At 41.3% G+C, this 24,905-nt stretch overlaps 1 protein-coding gene across 2 annotated transcripts in view; it reads left to right on the top strand.

The window, feature by feature from the left end:
- Positions 1-24,905, top strand: part of PIGU (phosphatidylinositol glycan anchor biosynthesis class U) — a 94,323-nt gene that overhangs the window by 23,799 nt on the left and 45,619 nt on the right. For both annotated transcript variants that reach the window (XM_037043901.1, XM_037043902.1), the window contains 2 exons: positions 2,337-2,446; positions 4,649-4,749. In XM_037043901.1, coding sequence (XP_036899796.1) covers positions 2,337-2,446; positions 4,649-4,749 — 211 coding nt within the window. The remainder of the gene's footprint in view (positions 1-2,336; positions 2,447-4,648; positions 4,750-24,905) is intronic.

Below are 24,905 nucleotides of genomic sequence, written 5' to 3'. Positions count from 1 at the left end.
TGTAGATGTGTCTGTACTCAGGATACCTCCCAGAAATGTGATGCAGAAATGGGGGACTCCATCTGCTCCCCACCTCCAGCTGTTAGCCTGTGAACATGAATGTGATTGATTGTGACCAGTTAATTCTCGTGACAGTTTACATCTACCTTACATGACAAAAGCAGCATTAGTCTAGTTGTCTTTTGCTGAGGTGTGCTTCCTGTTTGGAACTCGGAATTCATGTGAAAAAGCTGCATGTGGTTTGGTAGAGAGAGATGAAAAGCTTAATGTGATTACAGCATTGTGAATTTGGAGGATAGGCTCTTGAATTTGGAACATGCTGAGGCTAACAGTTGGAAATGCAGCAGAGGGTGGCGTATTCACCCCCCTCCCGTAGGTTTTGGGATGCAAAAGGGTATAGGCACAGCTTTGATGATTAGAAAAAAGCTCCTTATTTGAAGAAGGGAAATTATGTCCTTCAAATAAAGACAAATCAAATCTTTCAAGGAACAGGAAAGGGCTGCATGGGGGAGTAGATAAGGAGAGAAAGGAAGAAGGCTCCACCTGGAGATTCTTTTTAATTAAAAATTTTCTACTGAAATAGCACAAGCATAAATGGTCACAGAGGTAACAGATTTAGGTAATTACCCTTTAGGTCACTTTTCGCCTCTCGTGGTAGTTTTAAGTCTCATCATTGTCAAGGCTGTTGAGTATATCTAGAAATATTTACCTTTAGGTTTTAAATTGCACTCCTTAATCTCATTTATTTTTACATTTTAAATATTTTCTTTGTGTGAATGTATCTAACTTTTCTTAGAATTTTAGCCAGTTTCCTGTCTCTAAGTGGGTGCAGTGGGGATTTGTAAAAGAAATCTCGTCTTTGCCTAGGGGTACTGAGTCAATATTGAGCCTATAAGCCCTGGGCATAGTGGCAGCTGTGCTGGTGCTACTGAGGGGGACAAAAACAGAGGTGGCAAAGAATCTGGGACTGCTGGCCTGACGCTCTTCTCTCCTGGAGACTATCCTATCATAAAATCTATTTTAAAGTATTTTAGAAGATTGGGGTTACAAGGAATTACTTTGCTTTCGTTGTTGGCACATTGTCACCTTTACTCAGAGTACTTATGCCTGTTTAGCCACCTCCATCTCTCTGGAGTCCTGCTGGCTAGCTTCCAGCCTGGGAAATGGGTCTGCATTCCCCTCTGTCTCTGGCTGCCCCTGTACAACCCCCTTGTTTCCTGTTAACAGCCTTCTTTGTGGACCTCACTCCCTTCAGGTGGCCTTCGTTGTACAATAGGACTCCAGAATCCTTAACTGGTGGGGCCTCTGTCCTTCTGCCACTGCTGCTGCAGCTTGTCCTCTTTGTTGGCTGAGCCAGCCACCTTCTCTCTGGTCAAAGCACCTCGGTTTAAATTTTGTTCTTTTAATTAAATAACCCAGTTGTGAATGGCAGCATAAATCTTACTGATGATAATTCCCACCACTTAACTTGGACTCTCAGCGATGATTAAAGGGAGGGTTTCAAAGTTTGTTCAGGTTTTTCTGATTACTCCTCTACCTTAAACCCTGGAAGAAACCTGGGGTTTTCCTGGGATGACCCTTTGGTTTCCTTTTGAGAGATGGCTCTTGCCTTGGCTGGTGTGGCTCAGTGGATTGAGCGCTGAACTGCAAACCAAACGGTCACAGTTTGATTCCTAGTTGGGTCACAGGCCTGGGTTTTGGGCCAAGTCCCCAGTAGGGGGCATGCGAGAAGCAACCACACATTTATGTTTCTCTCCCTCTCTTTCTCCCTCCCTTCCCCTGTCTAAAAATAAATGAAATCTTTAAAACAATTCTTAAAAAACCAAAAAGATGGCTCTTGAAGCTCTTTTTTTAACTTGAGAAATTTTGCATTATTAAATACCTAAGATACGTAAAAAATATGTAAAGAATAATACATGCTGTGAACCTATTTTAACTTAAAAGAATAAAAAAGTTGTTTGGATAACAAAAAAGTTACAACTGAACAGTGCTGTAAAAAATGTGTGTAAGGGGGAGATTTTACCTGGTCAGGGTGGGGGAGTGAGTGTGTCTTCCTGAGGAAGTGATTATTCTACTGAGATCTAAAGGCTGTGTGAGAGGGAGTTCACTAGGGAAAGAAGAAGAGGTTGTTCCAGGTTAAATGTACAGGCTTGGGAGCAAGAAGGGGCATGTCAGGTTCATGGTGTTTGAACCCAGAAAGTGAGAAGTAGGGGGAGTGAGTGTGTGATGAGCCTGGAGAGGGAGGGCCATGCGGGTCATGGAAAGACTTTCATCTTCATCCTGAAAGCAATGGGAAGTAATTTGTTTCATGTGCTTTGTCTCCCCCCTCCTCCCAGTTTAAAAAGCAGAAACTCCTCCTTGAACTAGACCAGTATGCCCCAGATGTGGCCGAACTCATCCGAACGCCTATGGAAATGCATTACATCCCTCTGAAAGTGGCCCTGTTGTAAGTATTCCCTGACAGAACATGGCTCAGTGCCAACAAGTGCGAGGAAAATCTGATGAGGCTTTCTCATGTTGTTTGTTGTATTTTTGGAGGTTTGCAGTCTTAGTCATCAAGTGTTTGCTGTAGTTCTGTTGCACAACTGGGGTTCTGGCCAACAAAAGAGACAGAGCCATTCTGTCTCTGTTGGGACAAAGCCTCACACAGGGACGTGCACAATCAGCCCTTCACAAATGCTTTTTCACTCGATGCTGATCTGGGCTCCAGCCTACTTATAACCACTGTTTGTTTCTTTAAAAAAGAAAGAAGGAGTTCTTCAGTTGTGGTATATAGGTTGAGTAAATTCTGATCTTTATGTGGTGGTTGTTTTGAGTAGCTTCTCTCCTTTATGTATAATATAGTCCCAGATTTGCAGTTCAGAAAACAGGTAGAGTTCCAGAGGGACCCATGCCATGTGCCCAGATGGATAACCAAAAGGGCAGAGTGAAACTTACTGAGGCTCTGCAAAAGAATTCGTGGGAGGGCTCAGTGCAGCCAGTAGGGTTAATTCTTTCAGGTTATTCCTGTTCATGTTCTTAAGATATAATAGTCAACTAATAATAATAATATCGAATATTAATAATATACTAGTTTTAGGACTATATAGTAAACAAGATGGACAAGTTTCCTTATGCAAAAACATGACCTTAGAACTTCAGAATTAGAAGGGGCCTTATGAGGACAGGTTATTCAGCCCTCTGCCTTGTGTTTGAATCTCCTGTTCAGTGTTCAAGGCAGTTGGCTAGGTAGCTGCTTCTTGAACATCACCTTCTACTTAGAAATGCATCCCCGCTACCGGTTTTGAGGTGTCGGTTCTCATCTCTGTATTTCAGAAATATTGGTGGGAGCTACTTAATAGAACCAGAGGTTTAACAACATTATGACTCCCTTATGGACTAATATGTCTCCTGAGGGTAGTCTTATAATAGCAGCAGCCATTTCTTTAAAGGTTGTGTAATAAACCTATCTGTAATTGCTGAGAAAAAAAAACCCACCAACAATTTCTAGGCCTTTGTGTTTAGAACTGCTAATCTTACAGCCCTGGGAGGTATTGGATTTAAGGTCTTTATTTTTAAATAATAATTATAATCTCCCTGAGACACTGTTATGTTTCTTCCTATCTGATAATCAGAATTATGTAACTGGTCTCTCTTTTCACTTTGTCTGCCAGGAAACACAGAGCCAGATTTGAAGCTGATTATTACAGTGCCGTAGAGGGCCCAGTGGGTCTTCTCTCCCTGGCCTTTGCTTTCTTTTTCATTTATGTCTTCCCTGGTCTTGATTCTTTACTTTTATTTTTATTTTACTGTTGTTTTTATTATCTGTTCTTATTTGAGCTGCCTCTCATCTTTTGTGGAAGCCAGGTAGAAAGAAATAAAAATAATAATCCAGTATGAGTATGTAAGGTTTCTCCACTTACATTTCAAATTCATTTTCTCAGTCATTCCTTTTCGTCTCAGGAAAAGACTCCATGTTTCAGCTTAATTTCTTCCCAGTGGAAGTTCAAAATATCCTGCGAAGCTCTATGGCAACTAGCTTGTTGAAGTCAGCAGATAACTTATTCTGGCCCTGGGGTCTGGCTGGGCAGATACTGCTTGACTACCAAGAGGGCTCAGTCTAAGCTGCTCTCGAATGGGGTTGTTAGCCTGTGGCACAGTTTAGGAACCTGGCTGAATAAAAAGTGTTTTTCTGGGTATAACTATTCCTAAAATATATGGTTGTGGGGAAATGGGTAAAATTTTTTTCATTTTAAGTCTGAAGTAGTAGAAAGACCATATGCTTTCAAACTGGAAAGACCTAATTTTGAATGTATTTATCAGTTGGGGAAATCTTGGGCATGTGAATTAAGTAAGCACCGAGTTCCAGCTTCCTCATCTGCAAAACGGGAATAATGCTATTGCTAGTTTGCAGGATCTTGTAATGATTAAATAAGAGGGTTTTCAATAGACCCCATAGTACTGAATAGAGAGTGCATGTTCAGTGCCTTTTACCTACTGGCCTCAATCCCACTCCATTCTCTTTTACTTAGGAGAACTCGTTTCTAAGATAATGCCTTCCCTTGAGTATGCTTTTAGCAAATCTTTTTAACTTTCTAGCTCTAGTGGCCAAGATTTTCTGGTCTGTTGATCAGGATTACTAATACTAAATATATGTGCTTTTCCCCAGCTATCTGTTAAATCCCTACACGGTCTTATCTTGTGTTGCCAAGTCTACTTGTGCCATCAACAACACCCTCATTGCTTTCTTCATTTTGACCACAATAAAAGGTAAGACCACCCTCCCCACCCCCACCAAAAATACAAAGCCCTGATTTGTGTAGTGTTTTGTAACACTTATGCTGTGGATTTTTAAAAAATACACTGCCACACTTAAAAACCTTTTTTAAAAATTACTAAAGTGTGAACAGATAAAAAAATCTGTGGTGTACACAGTGGATTACTCTGTCATAAGGAAAGAAGGAGATCTCACCTTCTGTGACAGCATGGATGGACCTAGAGAGTATTATGCCAAGTGAAATAAGCCAGTCACAGAAACACAAATACCATATGATTTCACTGTAGAATCTAAAGAACAAAAGAAAGTAACAAACAGCCCTGGCTGGTGTGGCTCAGTGGATTGAGTGCTGGCCTGTTAGCCAAAGGATCACCAGTTCGATTCCCAGTTGGGGCACATGCCTGTGTTGCAGGCCAGGTCCCCAGTTGGGAGTGCGTGAAAGGCAACCACACATTGACATTTCTCTCCCTCTTTTTCTCCCTCCCTTCCCCTCTCTCTAAAAATAAATAAATGAAATCTTTAAAAAAGACACACTAACAAACGAAATAGAAACAGACTCATAGATACATAAACAGAGGAAGTTGAGCGACTGAGTAAAAAAGTAGAAGGGATTAAGTAAAAAAAAAAAAAAAAAAAAAACCTAAACAGACATAGACAACAGTATGGTGGTTGCCAGGAAAAAAAGAGGGTGGGGGAGGCGGGAGAGGGCAAAAGGGGGATAAGTGGTGGGAGAAAGAGACTTGACTGGGTGGTGAGTGTACAATGCAATATGCAGTAATGTGTTACAGTGTTTGACACTTGAAACCTGTATGGTTTTATTAACAAATGTCACCCTAATAAATTCAGTTTGAAAAAGAACTACCAAAAAAAATCACACAATACTAGATTATTATAGAAAATTTAGATAAGCCAAGAGAAAAAAAATAGTTAAAATATCTTGAAATTCTACTATTCAGAAAGTTACTGTTAACATTATTTTTTCAAAGTGTGTTTTAATGGTGTATAGTGAGATAGCAGTCCTCCACCTCTGTCTTCTCACCCGTAGTTCAACTTCTTCAAATCATCTACTTCTAACTTTTGTTTTGCTAGTATTTACTTCCATATTTTAAAATTTTTTATTTATTAATTTTAGAAAGAAAAATATCAGTTTGTTGTTCCACTTAATTTATGCACTCATTAGTTAATTCTTGTATGTAGCCTGACTGGGGATTGAACCTGCAACCTTGGCATATTAGGACAATGCTCTAATCAACTGAGCTACCTGACCAGGGCTACTTTCATATTTCTAAATAAGATTTCATATTGCTATTTAATGAAATATAAATTTTCGACATTATTCCATTCTCATGGGAAATAAAGATTTAGCTTTTATACCGGTATCTCCACTTTACCTTTACCTCATTTTCTTCAAGGAATTTGTCACTCTTTTGATTAAATCAGTAGTTGGTACCTATATTTTATGACACTGTAGTATTATTTACTGCTAGGCAAAATAGTAACTAAGATTATTTTTTTCTCTTGTATTAGTTTTCCTCAGGTCAGTAATTCTTTCTTTTTTTTCTTTTTTGCTTGCTTGTTGTTTTTGCTTAGTCTTTTTGTACCAATCACTTTTTCCCCCAGTTTCTTTGTTAGATCTGTCAAATGGCTAACTATATTATATTTTTTATTTATTGATTTGAGGGAAAGAGGAAGAGGGAGAAAGAAAGAGAGAGAGACATTGACTCATTGTTCCGCCTGTCTGTTCACTCATTGGTTGACTTGTATGTGTCCTGACCAGGAATCGAACCTGCATCCTTGTCGTATCAGGATGACACTCTAACCAGAGCCTTATTTTTTAAAAATACCTAAAAACATCAAATAGTCTATTGGTTCTATTATTTTCCTGGAGACCATTTTTTTTCAATATATTTCATCGATTATGCTATTACAATTGTCCCATTCCCTCCTTTATTCCCCTCCACCCAGCACATCCCCTCCCACCCACATTCCCTGCCTTTAGTTCAAGTCCATGGGTTGTACATATAAGTTCTTTGGCTTCTACATTTTCTATATATTCTTAATCTCCTCTTATCTATTTTCTATCTACCATTTATGCTACTTATTCTCTATACCCTTTCCCCCTCTCTTCTTATCCCATACCCCCACTGATAATCCTCCATGGGATCTCCATTTCTGTGATTCTGTTCCTATTCTAGTTGTTTGCTTAGTTTTTTTTTTTTTTAGGTTTGGTGGTTAATAGCTGTGAGTTTGTTGTCATTTTACTGTTCATATTTTTGATCTTCTTTTTCTTAGATAAGTTCCTTTATTTATTTTAATTTTTAATTTTATTTATTTATCTTTAGAAGGGAAGGGAAGGAGAGAAGGAGAGAAATATCAATGTATGGTTGCTTTTGGTGCATCCCCTGCTGGGAACTGGACCCTGCTGGGAACTGGCCTGCAACCCAGGCATGTGCCCTGACTGGGAATCGAACCGTGATCTTCTGGTTCTCAGGCCCACACTCAATCCACTGAGCTACACCAGCCAGGGCCCTGATTATCAATGTTTTGAACTGGCATCTGATAGGTTGGCTACGTCTTTGTTGCTTAGTTGTATTTTTTCTGGAGCTTTGATCTGTTCTTTCATTTGGGCAATTTTGTTTGTCTCGGCGTGCCTGTTACATGATAAGGGGCAGAGCCTTAGGTGTTCACCAGGGTGGGGCAACCCACTTTGCTGAGTTGTGATGCTGTATGTGGGGAAGGGTTCCAAGAGGGAACAATGGTGCTTACTCTGCTCTCTGCCGGTTTTCAGTCACCTCCCCTGCTACACACAAACAAATTGGGTCCTTCTGGTGCTGATTCCCGGGCGCTGGGGGACGGGGGTTTGTATATGTTCTAGGACCCTGTGGTTCTCTCCAGTACACTTTCCTGTGAGGCTGGGAGTTTCTCCTACTACCTCAACCCTCACAGATTTTTTCAGTCAGAGGCTTTGAGGCTTTATTTCACCACACTGGAGCCCTGGGTTGCACAGTCTGTTTCACTCCCTAGTTGTTTCTCCCAGTTTATCTGCACGCTAATGTGGGACCGCCCTGTCCACCAGCTGCCCCCCCCCCCCCGCCCCGCCTGGTCCACCAGCCACAGCCTTCCTGCAAGTCCTCTCAGCCCAGCTGCCTGACTCCACCCCTCCTACCAGCCTGAATGAATGTTTCTTCTTTAACTCCTTGGTTGTCAGACTTCAGTATAGTTTGATATTCTGGCAGTTCTCATTGTTTTTTGTTTTGAAGTTTGTTGTTGTCCTTCTTTTGGTTGTGCAAGGACGCACAGTGTGTCTACCTATGCCTCCATCTTAGCCAGAAGTCTCCTCATTTTTTTGTTGTTGTTCAAGTACAGTTGTCTCCATTTCTGCCCGCCCCCCCTATTCCCCCACCCTGTCCCACCCACCCCCCACCTCCCACCCTGGATCCTACCGCCCTTTAGGTTTGTCCATGTGTCCGGAGACCTTTTTCGTGCACCTTCTATCCTGCTCCAATCTGTCCTGGTCGTTATCTGGGCCTCGTGCAAAGCCATCATAGTGTAACTTACTTTTATCACTCTCCTCCACTGTATCCCTTTTTCCTGGATTTCTTCTCTTCTTCATTGATTTTTCCCATTTGTTTTGCTGAGATAGTTCCTCTAGCAGTTCTCTAAGAAAAGGTATGTTTGGGGAGTAAACGCAGACAACTGTAATTAAACAACAATAAAATAATTTTAAAAAGAAAAGGTGTGTTAAATATATGTTTTGAGTTCTTTTATGTCTGAAAAATGTCTTTGTTCTAAGTCAGGACCAAATAATAGTTGAGGCAGAGTATAGCATTCTAGATTGGAAAAAGTTTTCCTTTAGAATTTTGGAGGCATTGCTATGCTGTCTCCTAGCCTCCTGGTTGTTATTGATCAGTTTGATGCCATTATATGAAGTAGCCCATTTTTTTTTCTGAAAGACTTAGGGACTTTGCTTTATCCTTAGTGTTTTGAAATTTCATGATGCTATGTCTTGACAGAGGTCTTCATTCATTATACTGGGCTCTCGATAGATCCTATCAATATAGAAATTCGTATCCTTTAGTTCTAGAAGGTTTTTCTATACTGTTTTTAAAATTCTTTGTTTTCTCTTGTCTCCTTCTTCGGAATGTCTATTAGGTATTGGACTTTTTTGATTAATTTAATTTGCATATTTTATTTCCTATTAATAGTTCCATCTTTTTTACTTCCTCCAACTTTTTCTGGGTTACGTCTTTGTTTTTTATCTTCCAACTCTTTTATGGAATTTGTTCTTTTTCTATTATATTTTTAAGTTTTTTCTTGCTCTCCATTTGTTTTATTTTCTTTTTGAAGCAGTCTATTATTATTTTTATCACCACAATATTCCTCCTTACCTCTCTGACTCCTCCCCCCCAGTTCTCATCAGTTCCAAACATGGTCTTTTTGCCTTCCTGGTCATCCCCCCACCACTTTGTTTTCCTGTTTCTGTTTCTTTTGGGCTCTGTTTTTCATGTGGTAGAGTTTTCTCTTATCTATAGTGGTCCTTGGTTGTCTGTTTATGTTTAAGAATGAGGAACTAACATGTTGATTGGAGACTCTGCATGGGCAGGACTTGTTAATGGACCATTCTCACTGTAGGGACACGGGGCATTGGGCTGGCCTTTTTGTTGGAGGTATCCCTAAATGTCATTATTTACAGGTTTTCTTTTTCTCTGAAACTATGTAGTGTTCCAGAGAGGAGCTCTCCAGTTTCCTGCCTGCGGATAACAGAGTTGGAGTTGCTATAGGGTCAGGGCTTCATGTGACCAACTGCTGAGGTTGTGAGCTCAACAACAAAGGAGGTGGTGGCTGATTGCAATGTATAGACTTTGTGTAATCTCATTACTCTTCAGTCCACACGTCCCCTCAGCACATTTCTGTGCTCAGTATACCCTAGACCTGTGCCTCTTTAGTTAACATTCTCCAGTACTGTACTGTCTGGGGATGGAGTAGAAAGTTAGAAGAATGAAATATGTAGGGGCAGTTGCCTGGCTGCACATAGTCGACATGAGACCCGCGGTTCTGCCTGGTCTGTATACAAACTTTTAGCTTGATTTTCATCTCTTTACCTTACCTCCACCTTCCATAGTATCTGGTACCTTCAAGGTGCTGAATTTCTCAGAAGTTCTGTGGGGCGAGTTGGCCTAATTTCTACTGGTATTCCTCCCTGCCAGCCCCTGAGCTGTTGCTCAGTCATTTATCCCTCTCCTATCTGCCTTATGTTTTTACTATTGTATGAAATTTCCATTGCTATGATCTCCTCTCCTGTTCTTTGTGGTTTAAGACTAGTTTATTCCTTTATTGCCATTTTGGCAAGGTTTTTGGAAAGAAAGACGATACACATGATCAATATACCATTTTTAACTAGAAGTCTACTAGCTTTGGGGTGTTCATCTCCAGATTCTATCCCCCCCATTTTTTCAGACTTTTAAAATAATGTGTCTATTAACTATCACCACAAAAATGTTATTTAACAAACCACTTCAGCCCTGGCTGGTGTAGCTCAGTGGATTGAGCGCGGGCCTGCGAACCAGAGGATCACGGTTCGATTCCCAGTCAGGGCACATGCCTGGGTTGCAAGCCAGTTCCCTGCAGGCCAACTCCCAGCAGGGGATGCATGAAAAGCAACCATACATTGATGTTTCTCTCCCTCTCCTTCCCCTCTAAAGATAAATAAATAAATAAAATCTTTAAAAAAAAACACTTCAAACTCAGTGGCTTAAAACATCAAAAACATTGGCTTATACATCTGTAAGTCAGTTCAGGTCAGCTAATCTAGGTTGGACATGGCTAGGCAGTTTGTTGGTTTCATCAGGGCTCATTTATGCATCAGGGGCTAATCTAGACTGAACTCTTCTCCATATGTCTGTCATCCTCCTGGACCAAAGGATTAATTTAGGTGTGTTCTTGTCATAGTGACGGCAGAGGCACAACTGTGAGCGAGCCCAGTCAGGCATGCACTTTCTAAGTTTCTCGTTATATCACATGTGCTAATATCCCATTGATCAAAACATAACACACATCTGAGCCCAGGGGTGGAGACATCCATCCTGCCCACAGGGAAGGGCGCTTCAGAGTTACATGGCAAAGGGCCTGGACCTAGGGAGGGGTGGAGAATAGGGGCCAACAATGCAGTCTACCACATGTGTCAATAGACACCTAGTCTGTCACTTTTAATGGCTACACACTATTCCATTATTTGGAAGAATGCGTAGAAATTCTTTTAACCAACTTCTACTAATTAAATTTTTAGTTCATGTTCCAGTTTTTAGTTATTTAAATAATACTATACATTACTGTACATTACTATAATTACTATACATTAATTTCTTTTTTTTAAAGATTTTATTTATTTATCTTTAGAGGGGAAGGAGAGAGGAAGAGAAACATCAATGTATGGTTGCTTGTCATGCGTCCCCTGCTGGGAGTTGGCCTGCAGGGAACTGACCAGCAACCCAGGCATGTGCCCTGACTGGGAATCGAACCTCGATCCTCTGGTTCACAGGCCTGTGCTCAATCCACTGAGCTACACCAGCCAGGGCCACTATACATTAATTTCTAATTAATGTACAGTAATTTTCACATCCATGTTCATTTATTTTCTTTATTTTTTTTAATCCTCACCTGAGGATATGTTGAATTTTCGAGGGGAGGGAAGGATGGGGAGAGAGAGAGAGAGAGAGAAACATTGATCTGTTGCCTTGTGTACATGTCATCACTGGGGATTGATCCTGCAACCCAAGAATGTGCCCTGACTGGGAATAGAACCTGCACCCTTTTGGTGTATGGGACGACGCTCCCCCCAACTGAGCTATGCAGCCAGAGCTCAGCTATTTTCTTACAGTAAAGTCCTAGAAATTGTGTCACTGGGTATGTACCTTCTGTAGGATTACTGAAATTGCCTTCAAGAGTTTTACCAATTTGCACTTCCATAAGAAATGTATGAGAGTCCTTATTTTCACACATTGTTGCTAAACAGTTTGCACACTCAGGAAATAAGAATAAAAAGTTGTATATAGAAGCTTTTACTTATCTTTTCTAGGGTAGCATATGGGAATGACTTAGGTCTTCACAAGACATCATCTCTCTTGGGATGGTTGTGGTTGTGGATAGTCTCTCTGTTGGCCACCTGGTTTTAACTTATCATTTAACTTATCATTACTTAAAATGACTGGATATTGTATAACCTGAATTATCTTGTTCTGAAGATTGTGGTCTTTTTGTCAGAAACAACTCTGAAATAGTGAAGACTCTTTACTGTTTGAATACTCAGAGCGTCAGTCCCGGTTTTCAGAGCACCAGACTCAGTCTGATTCGTCAAGGTTTCTGGTGCCCATTAAAATAAGGACTATATGCTGTAGCCTGGCAGAAGGGACTGAGCTCTGGACTTTGAAAATGTCACCTTTAAAATAGCAAGCACAAAGATAGAAAAGCTAAAGACATGCCCTCTGAAGTTGCATTTAATAGATGTCTCACAAAAAGGGAAATTATGCCATTTAAAAACCATCTTGCCTATGACCTTTTAAGTCAATGGAAAAGGTTTTGTTGTGGGGGAACCATCTATAAATGTTATATGTGTCTTTTTGCAGGCGTATTGTTTTTGGTCCCACAAAACACAAAAAAGTTTTTATTGTGTCACTCCATATCACTGTCTGATGAATTTATAGACATTTTTGCAATTTTATACACACAATTTTGTTTTACTTTTAAGCATTTATTTCATATGAATCATATGTGACATTGGTTACATATTTGTCAGTTACTTTCAATCTAAATTAAATTTTTAAAAATGTTAGGAGTAGTTCAAGTACTTGGTAAGAATAAAAGATGTTCAAGTCAGTGAAAGACAAGTACCACATGATCTCGCTTATATGTGGGATCTAATGAACATGATAAATTAACAAACAAAATTAGAAACAGCAACATAAATACATAGAACAGACTGACAGTGGCCGGAGGGGAGTGGGAAGACTGGATGAAAGATGGTGGTGGGGTGAACCAAAGAACGTTTAAGCATAACTATGGACATGGACAACGACACGGCTATTGTCTTAGGGAAAGGGGGACGCTGGGTGGAGGCAGGGAAGGGGAGAAAAAGTGGGAACAACTGTAATTGCATAAACAGTTTTAAGAAAGGATAAAAGATATTGAAGTGTATAAAATGATAAGTACAGGTCTTTTATCACCCTCCCCTACTTCCACTCTGTTCCTCAAGTATTTTTGTCATGGGGTCCCAGGCCTTCCCTTTTGCTGGACATTTGTCATTTCCCATTGTTGGCAGCTGTAGAGACCACCACAAATAACATTTCTAATCTGTTAAAATATTTGGAGAATTCTGTTTTAGTTAGGCCTCTGAATTACTCTAACTCTTTGCGTATATTGGTAGTAATCCCTACTAACAGTATATACAGGAGGTTAGTTAACTTATAAAATCTGCAAGTTGTATTTTTACATTTTACACTTGTACCACATACTTAACATTAATAAAGGAATAACTCACTATTTAAAGGAGAAAACAGTTGGGAGAATTCACAAAAGGAATATGAATGACTGAAAAATGTGATAAAATATTCAACTCCATAGATAATTAATAAAGAAAAGCAAATTGAAATAACAAAGAAGTGGCTTTTTTCTCCCCTTTCAACTTGACAAAGATTTTATTTTTATTATTTTTTAAAAATATATTTTATTGATTATACCATTACAGTTGTTCTATTCCCCCCTTCATTCCCCTCCACCCACACACTCCCTCCCCCACCATTCTCCCCCCCTTAGTTTATAACCACGTGTCTCAAGTTCTTTAGATTCTATATTTCCCCCACTATTCTTGTCCTTCCCCCATCTATTTTCTACCTACCATCTATGCTATTTTCTGTGCCTTCTCCCCCCTTCTCCTCCTCCAACTCCCCTGTTGCTAACCCTCCATGTGTTCATTTCTATGGTTCCACTCCTGATCTAGCTGCTTTTGTTTTAGGTGTGGTTGTTAATAACTGTGAGTTTGCTGTCCTTTCACTGTTAATATTTTTCATCTTCTTTTTCTTATATAAGTCCCTTTAGCATTTCATATAATAAGGGCTTGGTGATGGTGAACTCCTTGATCTTGCCCTTATCTGAGAAGCACTTTATCTGTCCTTCCATTCTAAATGAAAGTTTTGCTGGATAAAGCACTCTTGGCTGTAGTCAACTTGACAAAGATTTTAGAAGGTAATTTTCAGAGCTGGCAAAGGTGCTATCAAATAGGCATTCTCCCACAAGGCAGCATGTAGTGAATTTGTTTAGTCCTCTTGGGAAGCAATTTGGCAATAGTCTTAAAATGTACTTTTCATTTATTAAACTTTTGAAGATTCTGTTCTAAAGGAATGCAGAAATACAAACAGACTTTTATGATGTGAAGTTATTAAATGCAGGATTATTTATGATGACTGGAAAAATTGGAAAATTCTTTAGAATAGAGAGAGGAATGGCTAAGTAAACATGCTTTGTTCGTATAGTTAAGAAAAATATAGCCCTGGCTGGTGGTTTGAGCACTGGTCTGTGAACCACAGGGTTCGACGCCCAGTCAGGGCACATGCCTGGGTTGCAGGCCAGGTCCCTGGTTGGGGGCAAGAGGCAACTGCACATTGATGTTTCTCTCCTTCTCTTTCTCCCTCCCTCCCCCTTTCTCTAAAATAAATAAATTTTAAAAATTAAACATATATAGTGTGCCCATGCACATGATGTTTAAAAATAGTTGTAGATTATGTGAGAATATGTTTATTTTTAAAGCAGAATACAAAATTGTATATTTTAATAAAATATCTCAACTGTGTTAAAGTGCAACAAAAATAGAATATAGATTTCAAAAGATAACTTGTTTCTGTAAAGTTACTTCGTATGTGGCTTTTATTTCTTTTTCATATCTTTTTTTCCCCAAAGTTTCTTCTATGAGCACAGGAGTAAAAACACATTAACTTGACTGATAAGAAGACAGGGACAGTGGTAGTACACTTCCCAACTCTCTCCCCATATAGCAGGTGCCCCCCGAACAGAGTGGCCTTTTTTGCTGTCTTTACTCCTTCTACCTTCTGTCTTTCGGCTTCTTTTGTGGCAGCCCAGGGTTGACTGGGACACACTGAAAGACACAGGCTGGGACAAGGCTCAGACCGTTGTATTGTGATGTCCTTGTTGGGGTGTTGGCTGGGAGACACAGGTCTGCGGGGCAGGGTTGATGCTGGTTTAGTGGAGCAGCTTGGGTTTCATCTCAAAGGTTGGGGCTCTGGTCTAGGTTACTCTGCCTCTCGGTGATCTAATGAAAATGCTCTGTCCCTGTGAAGTAGTCTTCATCAGGCTTTAAAAAGGAAAACAGACAGATGTTGATAGGTAACTGCTTCTGTTCACTGTTGGTATTTGTCAACAGTGAAGTGTTCCAGACTAGAAATCTGAGGTTTGCCACTAAGGACCCTTCCAGCTTTCTTATTGCACTAAAAGAGGCCTCTGTGACAGCACTTGCTTCCCAAGGAAAAGGAAGAATCAGTAGTGTCGGAGGTAGTCCAGCAAGATTAAGAGCTCAGGCTGCTCTGATGTCAGACAGATCAGGTAGCTAATCCCAGCTCTGCCATTTCCTGGCTGCATCACTTTGAGCCAGTCACTTAAGTCTTTGGGCCTCCATTTCCTTATCTATAACATGGGGATTGAATGTAAAGAATGAATGAGAATGTAAATGCACACGAAACACTTAGCATGGTGTGGGGGCGTGTGCTCAGTGCTCAGTAAATGGTGGTGCTGGTAGTTACTTTTTAAAAAAAAATATTTTATTGATTATGCCATTACAGTTGTTCCATTTCCCCCCTTCATTCCCCTCCACCCTGCACACCCCTCCCACTTATATTCCCTCCCCTTTAGTTCATGTCCATGTGTCATAAGTTCTTTAGCTTCTACATTTCCCACACTACTCTTTCCCTCCCCCTGTCTATTTTCTACCTACCATCTATGCTACTTATTCTCTGTACCTTTTCCTCTTCTCTCCTCCTCCCACTCCCCTGTTGCTAACCCTCCTTGCGATCTCCATTTCTGTGGTTCTGTTCCTGTTCTAGTTGTTTGCTTAGTTTGCTTTTGTTTTAGGTGTGGTTGTTAATTAAGTGTGAGTTTGCTGTCTTTTTACTGTTCATGTTTTTTATCTTCTTTTTCTTATATAAGTCCCTTTAACATTTCATATAATAAGGGTTTGGTGAGCCTGGCTGGTGTAGCTCAGTGGATTGAGCACGGGCCTGCGAACCAGACGATCGAGGTTCGATTCCCAGTCAGGGCACATGCCTGGGTTGCAGGCCAGTTCCCAGTGGGGGACACATGAAAGGCAACCATACATTGATATTTCTCTCCCTCTTTCCTTCTCTTTCCCTCTAAAAATAAAAATGAATAAAATATTAAAAAAATAAGGGTTTGGTGATGATGAACCCCTTGAACTTGACCTTATCTGAGAAGCACTTTATCTGCCCTTCCATTCTAAATGAAAGCTTTGCTGGATAGAGCAATCTTGGTTGTAGGTCTTTGGATTTCATGACTTGGAATACTTCTTTCCAGCCCCTTCTTGCCTGTAAGGTCTCTTTTGAGAAATCTGCTGACAGTCTGATGGGCACTCCTTTGTAAGTGACTGTCTATTTTCTCTTGCTGGAAATAGAGAAAATATTTTCTCTTTCTCTTGTCTATTTTCCCTTATCTCTTGCTGCTTCTAGAATTCTCTCCTTCATTTTAATCTTGAGTAATGTAATTATGATTTGCCTTGGTGTGTTCTTCCTTGGGTCCACCTTCTTTGGGACTTTCTGAGCTTTCTGGATTTCCTGGAAGTCTATTTCCTTTGCCAGACTGGGGAAGTTCTCCTTTATTATTTGTTCAAATAAGTTTTCCACTCGTGGCTGTTCCTCTTCCCCTTCTGGTATCCCTATAATTTGTATGTTGGAACATTTAAAGATGTCCTGGAGGTTTCTAAGCCTCTCTTCCTTTTTTTGAATTCTTATTTCTTCATTCTTTTCTGTTTGGTCATTTTTTCTTCCTTCTGGTCCATTCTATTGATTTGAGTCCCAGTTTTCTTCCCATAACTGTTGGTTTTCTGTGCATTTTCCTTCATTTCACTTAGTGTAGCCTTCATTTTTTCATCTAATTTGTGACCAAATTCAACCAATTTTGTGAGCATCCTGATCACCAGTGCTTTGAACTGTGCATCTGATAGGCTGGCTATCTCTTGGTTGCTTGAAAGTATTGGCTCTGGGGCTTTGATCTCTTCTTCTGTTTGAGCCATTTTGGGGGGGTCTGGTCATGCTTGTTATATAGTGAGGGGCAGAGCCTTAGGTGTTCACCAGGGCGGGGCAACCCAGTTGCTGGGTTAGATGCTATATGTGGGGGCGGGGTCAGAGAGGGGACAGTGCACTTGCTCCACTCTCTGTTGGATTTCAGTCCCTTCTGCCATTTCCCACAAGCAAATTGGGCCCTTCTGGTGCTGGTTCCCGGGTGGGTGGGCTTATATATGTTCTAGGACCCTGTGGGTCTCTCCAACAAACTCTCCTTTGAGGCTGGGAGTCTCTCCTAGCACCTCAACCCTCGCAAGTGTTTTCAATTGGTGCTTTTAGGCTTTATTTACCTTTGCTGGGGTCCTGAGTTACGAGGTCTTTCTCACTGCCTGTTTTCGCCTGGTTTATCTGTGCGTGAATGTGTGACCATGGTTGGCCAGTTGCCTTGCACGCGTCACAGGATCTGCTCATTGCCTTCCCATGCCGGGGTCTGCCAACCACTGCTGTCCCCCGCTCCTCTTACCTGTCTGGATGAATGGTTTTTGGACTTCCGTACAGTTCAGTTTTCTATCAGTTCTGGTTGTTTTTTTGTTTCTAAATTTTTGTTGTGTTTAATTTTGGTTGTGCAAGGAGGCTCAGTGTGTGTACCCACGCCTCCATCTTGGCTGGAAGTCTGGTTGTTACTTTTAATAATATCCTCCTTGCCCTGATGAGTATGGATCAGTTGTTTGGGCATGGTTCTGCAAAGTGAAAGGTCATTGGTTCGATTCCTGGTTGGGGCACTTGCCTGGGCTGTGGGTTCAGTTTCCTGAACCCACAGGAGCATGTATTAGGGCATGTATTGTCAGGGCATGTATTAGAGGCAACTGACTAATGTTTCTTCTTCACATCAATATTTCTCTCCCTCTCTTTCTCTGTCTCTTACACTATCTCTAAAAATCAGTAAATAAAATCTTTAAAAATGAAATGATATCTTCCTTTTTATTTATTTGTTTTTCTTATTTACTGATCTCAGACAGGAAGAGAGAAGAAGGGGAAGAGAGAGAGAAGGAGAGAGAGAAGGAGAGAGAGACATCGATTTGTTGTTCCAGTTATTTCTGCATTCATTGGTTGTCTCTTGCATGTGCCTACCAGGGATCAACCCAAAACCTTGGCATATTGATGATGCTCCAATCAACTGAGCTAATGGGCCAGGGCTAGTATCTTCCTTTTAAAAAGATCCCTCAGAATTGATAGTGTCCCTGAGCCTCCTGGGGAGCACTGGGAAGAGGTTAAAATGAGAGGTTTTCTTCATGGAGCCCAGCCTGGAAGCACAATGGCGGAGTGCTGATCCTGAGGCCTGATGATCCCATCCATTATCTCCTTCTACAGTGCCTCTAGGGCAGAGAGTTTCAACCTTTCTCATCTCCTGGCACACATAAACTAATTACTAAAATTCTGTGGCTCACCAAGAAAAAATACATATTTTTGGTCAAAAATAGGTGTAATTTTAATTGATTTTAAAATATTAATAGTAATTACCTACCCCTTTTTTAAAAGTGACTTTTTATTTTATTCTTAAGATTTTATTTATTTATTTTAGAGAGAGAGACGGGGAGAGAAGAATCAAAGGGAGAGATAAACATTTATCTGTTGCCTCTCCTGGGCACCCTGACCCAGGCCGGAACCCGGAACCCTCAACCCAGGCATGTGCCTTGATCAGGAATCAAACTGGTGACCTTTCCCCTTGTGGGAAGACACCAAACCAACTAAGCCACACTGGTCAGGGCTTCCAAAGTGACTTTTTAAAAAATCAGGTGCCTGTTTTTGTATATGAGGATTTCTGGTACCAAGAATTAACCAGTCAGATGCAACCTAATTATGCAACATGACTAATAAGGTGCAACTCTGTTATATGACCTATATATATATGGTTCAAGATAGGACATTCATACCTGACAGCTGTAGTTGTATTGGCTGTTGTCATATTTTTTATTTGATAGTCTAAGGAAAAAGAGGTCAGTGCCCTTTACAAAGTAGGTATTGCACGTTTTAAAAATTCTTGTAGCACTCTGGTTGAAAATCACTGCTCTAGGGTAAGGCCCTTCCCATGAAGAGAGTCATAGAGAAGCCAAGGACCCCAGGACCAAGCAGGCTGGGGTAGAGTTTGTCACCTTAACCTGCTTCAAAACCTGCTCTTTCTAGTCACCAGCTCTTTTGCCTCAGGCAGCTCGCACAGCCTGAAGAACTTCAGGTTGATCACAGAGATACTATCTGCTTCCTGGATTAGTGGAGGAGTAAGCGAGCACTGTAAAATGCCGAACATGCTTCCTTGGCAGAACCTGCTCAGCATATAGTTGCTCTGCTTATTGGGAGTTTTATGGTACAGCAAGATTGAGATCAAGAAGAATGCAGTGCTGGCCAGTGTGGGTCAGTTGGTTGGACACCATTCCACAAAGCGAAAGGTCACCAGTTCTATTCTTGGTCAGAGCACATATTGCGCATTTTGTCTCTGGTTGGAACATGCACAGGAGGCAACCAATCCATGTTTCTGTCCCTCTCTTTCTCCCCCTTCCCCTCTTTCTAAAAATAAATAAGTAAAATCTTTTTTTTAAAAAAGGAGAAGGTAGCATAATGATGCAGTTTAAGAATATGGGGTCTGAAACGAGACTGTCTGTGTTCAAACCCTATTCATATTATTCACTAGAGTTGTGACCTGAGCATATAATCTCTCTGTTCTTCAGTATCTTTTTCTGTAAAATGGGGATAGTAATAGTACCCACTTCATGGAGTTATTGGAAGGACTAAATTAAAGTGCTTACAGTCTCGGCTGGAACAGAGTATGTGCTGGATAAATTATCATCATCACTGATATGAATGGACAACTCTGAGAGAGCTTGCCCTGTTAAAAGAGCACACTTGGCAAGGAATGGCATGCGTTGGGCCAAGCCCCATCATCACCTCCTCCTTTCCAGCAGTCTCGCTTGTGCTCAGGCCCATGTGCAACTTCCTCTTCTGAATGTCCTATGGGACCTTAGCCCTCTTGACCACATTCCAGTCTGTCCCACTGCCCATCCTGGTACAGAACGCAGTCTCTGCTCATTCCACTTGAAGTCTAGACACTGAGCCAGCCCCCAGAACTCCACCTCACCTACATTCCTGTGCTCTCCTGCAGCTATGCCACCCACCTTGGCCCAGATCACTTCAAGGTGCAGTCTCTGGAAGCAGAGCATTACCCCAGGTCTTGCTGAGGCTTGTTTTGGCCCCTGCCCTGACACAAACAGGGAGTTAGGAAATATATTCAAATCTAGATTAGGTGGATAATGAAACTCCCTGGTACTCTGGCCAGTGTACATACACATTTGACTGATTTAGTTTATATTCCTATGATAAGGTCAAAGACCAGGGCTTGTACAGAAAATTTAGTGTCTAGGTATCTAGGCTGTACTAACAAGTAAACAGTTGATTATGTTTGTTTTTTGTTTTTGTTTTTTGGGTAAATCTCACAATCCCCTTGGCATGGTCACTCCTGGTAGATAGGTAGGATGCCCTAGCTCTTTCCCAGATGAGGTTGCCATTTCAGGCATTATTTCAGATGTGCTGTCTTAGCCTGTAGGTAGATGTTTTTAGATGATTGTGCAAGCTAAGCTCTCCATGATCTGACCCCTATCTACTTGCCGACTGCAATTTTTATTTTTATTTTTTCTGACACTGATTAACAAAATTATACAGGTTTCAGGGACACAATTCTACAATACATCATCTGTATACTATATTGTATGTTCTCCACCCCAAATCAAGCCTCCATCTGTCACCATTTAACCCCCCTATACCCTCCTCCACTCCCGCAGTCACTGCATTGTTATTTGTGTCCATGATTTCTTTCTCTTCTTTCTTTTTTGCTCAGTCCCTCTACTCACCCTCCACCGATCCATCCCACCCCCACAACTGTCAGCCTGCTCTCTCTCTGTGAGCCTGTCTCTGTTTTCCTTATTAGTTTATTTGTTCATTAGATTCCACATGTAAGTGAAATCATATGATACTTGTCTTTCTCTGACTGGCTTATTTCCCTTAGCATAATGCTCTTCGGGTCCATCCATACTGTCACAAAAGGTAAAATTTCCTTATTTTTTAAAAAAAATTTATTTATTTTATTTTTAGAGAGAGGGGAAGGGAGGGAGAAAAGAGGAAGAGAGACATCAGTGTGTGAGTGCCTCTCCTGCACCCCCAGCTGGGGACGTGACCCACAACCCAGGCATGTGCCCTGACTGGAAATTGAACTGGCAACCCTTTGGTTTGCAGGCTGGTCGATTCTCAATCCACTGAGCCGCACCAGCTAGGGCAAAATTTCCTTCTTTTTTATGGCTGAGTAGTATTCCATCATGTAAATGTACCACAGCTTTTTATCCACTCACTCACTGATGGACACATGGGCTGCTTCCAAATCTTTACTATTGTAGATAATGCTGCAATGAACATAAGGGTCCATATATTCTTTTAAATTAGTGTTCCAGGTTTCTTCAGATATATTCCCCAAAGTGGATCATAAGGCAGTTCCGCTTTTAAGTTTTTGAGGTAACTCCATACTGCTTTCTGTAGTGGCTGCACCAGTCTGCATTCCCACCAACAGTGCAGGAGGGCTCCCCTTTCTCCACATCCTTGTCAGTGCTTGTTGTTGGTTTATTGGTGATAGCTATTCTGAAAGATGTGAGGAAATGAGATTTTTTAGATATTAACTTTTTATTGAAATATAGCATACACAAGGAGGGGCCCCCTAAAACCTGGAATTATTTCTGGAGGGTGGGCCCCTTGTAGTACAGGTTCCTCCTGCTGGGTGGGTGTTCTGGCAGTGTCCAGTGTACCAGCTGGTGGGGTTGTGAGAGTCTGTCTTTGGCTTCAGTGAAATCTTTTTCTTGAAGACTCTTTTCAATGCCAATTTCATGGTGGGCGATTCACAAGTGTACCTGCTCACACCTGCTGAGTGTTCAGAGTTTTTTTAAATTTTCGTTTTTGTTTTTTGTTGTTGTTTTTATTTTTTCCGAGTGTTCAGTTTTTGACCCAAAATGGCATGAACCCCATGCCCCACCCTCTCTGTTCACCGGATCTCTCCCCAAGAGCCTTTTTTCTTTCCCTGATGAAAAAAATATCCTCAAAGGGAAGCATTTTGTGAATGTGGAAAGGTGAAACAAAAAAAAAAACAGTAAAAGCACTAAAAGGCATTGAAATCGACGAGTTAAAAAACTGTTTTGAGCTGTGGGGAAAAAGTCTTACTAAGTGTATTGTATCAAATGCAGAGTACTTTGAAGGTGACTGAAGTTTAAACATGTAAGAAAAAATACCCTCATATACAGGAAAGTATACAGAAAAATACAAATCATTAGTGTACACTTAAATGAAAGTTCACAAAATGACATATAACCAACACTCATATTACGAAACAGAATGTTATCAACATCCACAAGGGCCCCCTCTGCCCCCATTCCAGTTACTCCTCCCAGTTCTCACCCTGTTTTTGCCCTGTTGAGCTGATTACACTCCCCACCCTCCCAGCCTGAGCACGCCACGCTCTCTTGCCCTGTGCAAATGCTGTTCTCTTGGACTGCTGGCTTCACCTACTCACTGTTCTAAACTCAGGTGTCAGCTTTTCCTGATGGGCCAGGTATATGCTTCCTTCATTCTTGCCTGCTGTATTTGTCCTTGTTTACTGGGAGCTCCCTGAAGATAGAGCCTGTCTGAGTCACCAGCCTCTGGCACTCAGCACAGGCTTGGCATAGAGCTGGCACCTCAGAAATGTTTGCTCGTTGCACAGTTTGTCTAAAATGGTTGAAATCATCTTTTACTTCAAGCACATATTACCCTTCTTCTGCCTTCGTAACCCATTTTCCTCGCTCCTTCTAGCTTCTTGCAAAACAGCAACCCTGCGAGTCTCTTGTGTGCCTGCATACTTCCCCTCACCTTTTAAAAAAGACTGTATTTGTTTATTTTTAGAGAGATGGTAATGGAGAGAGAGAAACACTGATGTGTGAGACATACATCAATTGGTTGCCTCTTGGAGGCCCCCAACTGGGGACCTGGCCCGTAACCGGGTCATATGCCCTGACTGGGAATCGAACTGGTAACCTTTTGGTTCTCCGGCCAGTACGGAATCCCCTGAGCCACACCAGCCAGGGCTCACTGTTGCTCAGACTGTTCATCTGCCCCATCCACATCTGCCCAGCGCCCTACACACCAGGCTCCTGACTGTTGCAGTACCACATTTCTATCCCCAAACTGCAGGTCTCAGCCATCCAGTAATCTGCACCACCAAGAGTGTTCTCTGTGCCCTGTCCCCGGCCAAAGCAAGTTTTCAACTGCCATTCTGCAGTCTGGTTTATCAGGAGTCAGGTTTATTTTATGTTTTGCCCATGTTTCATTCCCCATGAGTTTTCCTTCTTCAAGGACATTGGTTTCAGCTAGACTTATTGTAGTGATCATTTAGCAACTACAAATATTAAACATGTTGTATATCTGAAACTAATATAATGTTGTATGTCAATTTTATCTCATTTCTAAAAAAGAACATTGGTTTTATTTAATATGGTTGCATTTTAAAAAGGATATCATTTGTATCATTAGATCGTATTCATTCATTTATTCAACACACGGGCCAGGCATTGTGCTAGGTGCTGGAGACTCAAAGTTAAAAGAGGTTTTTTTGCCCTTGTGAAGCTCACAGACAAATGGGGGGGGAGTAAACATTAGCAAATTATTATAAAATTGTGTCAGTATTGAATGAGAATATTGAATGAACCAAGAGGAAGGGCCCTGAAATTAGCTGAGTGATTCCATTACTTAAAGTGATATGTGACTTAACCTTTCTGTTTCTGTACCTTGGTTTCTTTACCTGTAAAATGGGTAGAATAAAATGAGTAGAAAAATAGAGCTTTCACAAGGTTCTTGTCATGTTTACTCAGGGCTACTGTTACTATTTTTTTTTTTGGTTAGAGTCAGGCACTGTTCTGGATGTAGAGGAAGGTGCCTGGCACCAAGCAAGTGATGAATAAATGTTAGCTATAATCACCATAATTACCATCTCTGCTTAGGCCTCATGGAGGACGTGACATTTCAACTGGCCTCTGGAGGATAGGTCTCTACCAGAACAAGGGCAGAGAAGGACACCTTAAGTAGAAGGAATAGCCTGAGAATCGACACAGAAGAAAGGGCATGATTTTTTAGAAATCGAGGTGTGGCCCAGCGTAGCTGGACGAAGGGGTATGTGTAGGAGAGTGGTGAGGGGTGAAACTGGAGAAATAAACTCAGAGGGTGAAGGGTTTTGGTCTTGTTTGTTGTTAGTGTTTGCACTTAACCCAGTAGATGAAGTGGAACTATCAGAAGTCTTTATAGAGGGCTTGTCACAATTTAAACTGTGTTTTAAAAGAATCCTTCTGTGCTTCTATGGAGGATGGACTAGATGCGAGGGGGTTGGGAGACCTTTGAGCAGGAGAAGAGGCTGCTGACAACTGGCAAGAGACAGTGAGAGCAAGAGCTGCAGTGGTGGGTGTTCCAGAGGGGGATCCACAGGCATGGTGGCTGGTGGAAGGAGTGTGGGCCTGGAGGGGTGGGGAGTAGCCGGGGTGTCTGGCAGTTGCTGATGTCACTTACTGGCAGAGAGAATAGCAGAAGGAACAGATTTTTCTTTCCTAATTATTTCTTCCAAGGAAGGAAGGCTGCTGCTTCCTGATCTTGAGAATATGTATTCTAAAACTCGCCTGTCCGTTTTCTTTTAGGCTATGAGCCCTTTCTTTTCTCCTGGGCCTTACAACACATAGCTGCTCGAGACAAGTAATTACTGATTGCAGGCAATTAGGACAGGAGGTGGCCGTGTTTGTTTCGCT

Source organism: Sturnira hondurensis, unplaced genomic scaffold (assembly GCF_014824575.4).
Source record: "Sturnira hondurensis isolate 20B ecotype Veracruz unplaced genomic scaffold, ASM1482457v3 Scaffold0004136, whole genome shotgun sequence".
Classification (NCBI taxonomy): domain Eukaryota; kingdom Metazoa; phylum Chordata; class Mammalia; order Chiroptera; family Phyllostomidae; genus Sturnira; species Sturnira hondurensis.
Note: the sequence above shows the minus strand (reverse complement) of the source record. Positions and strands in the feature narration are given on the sequence as shown.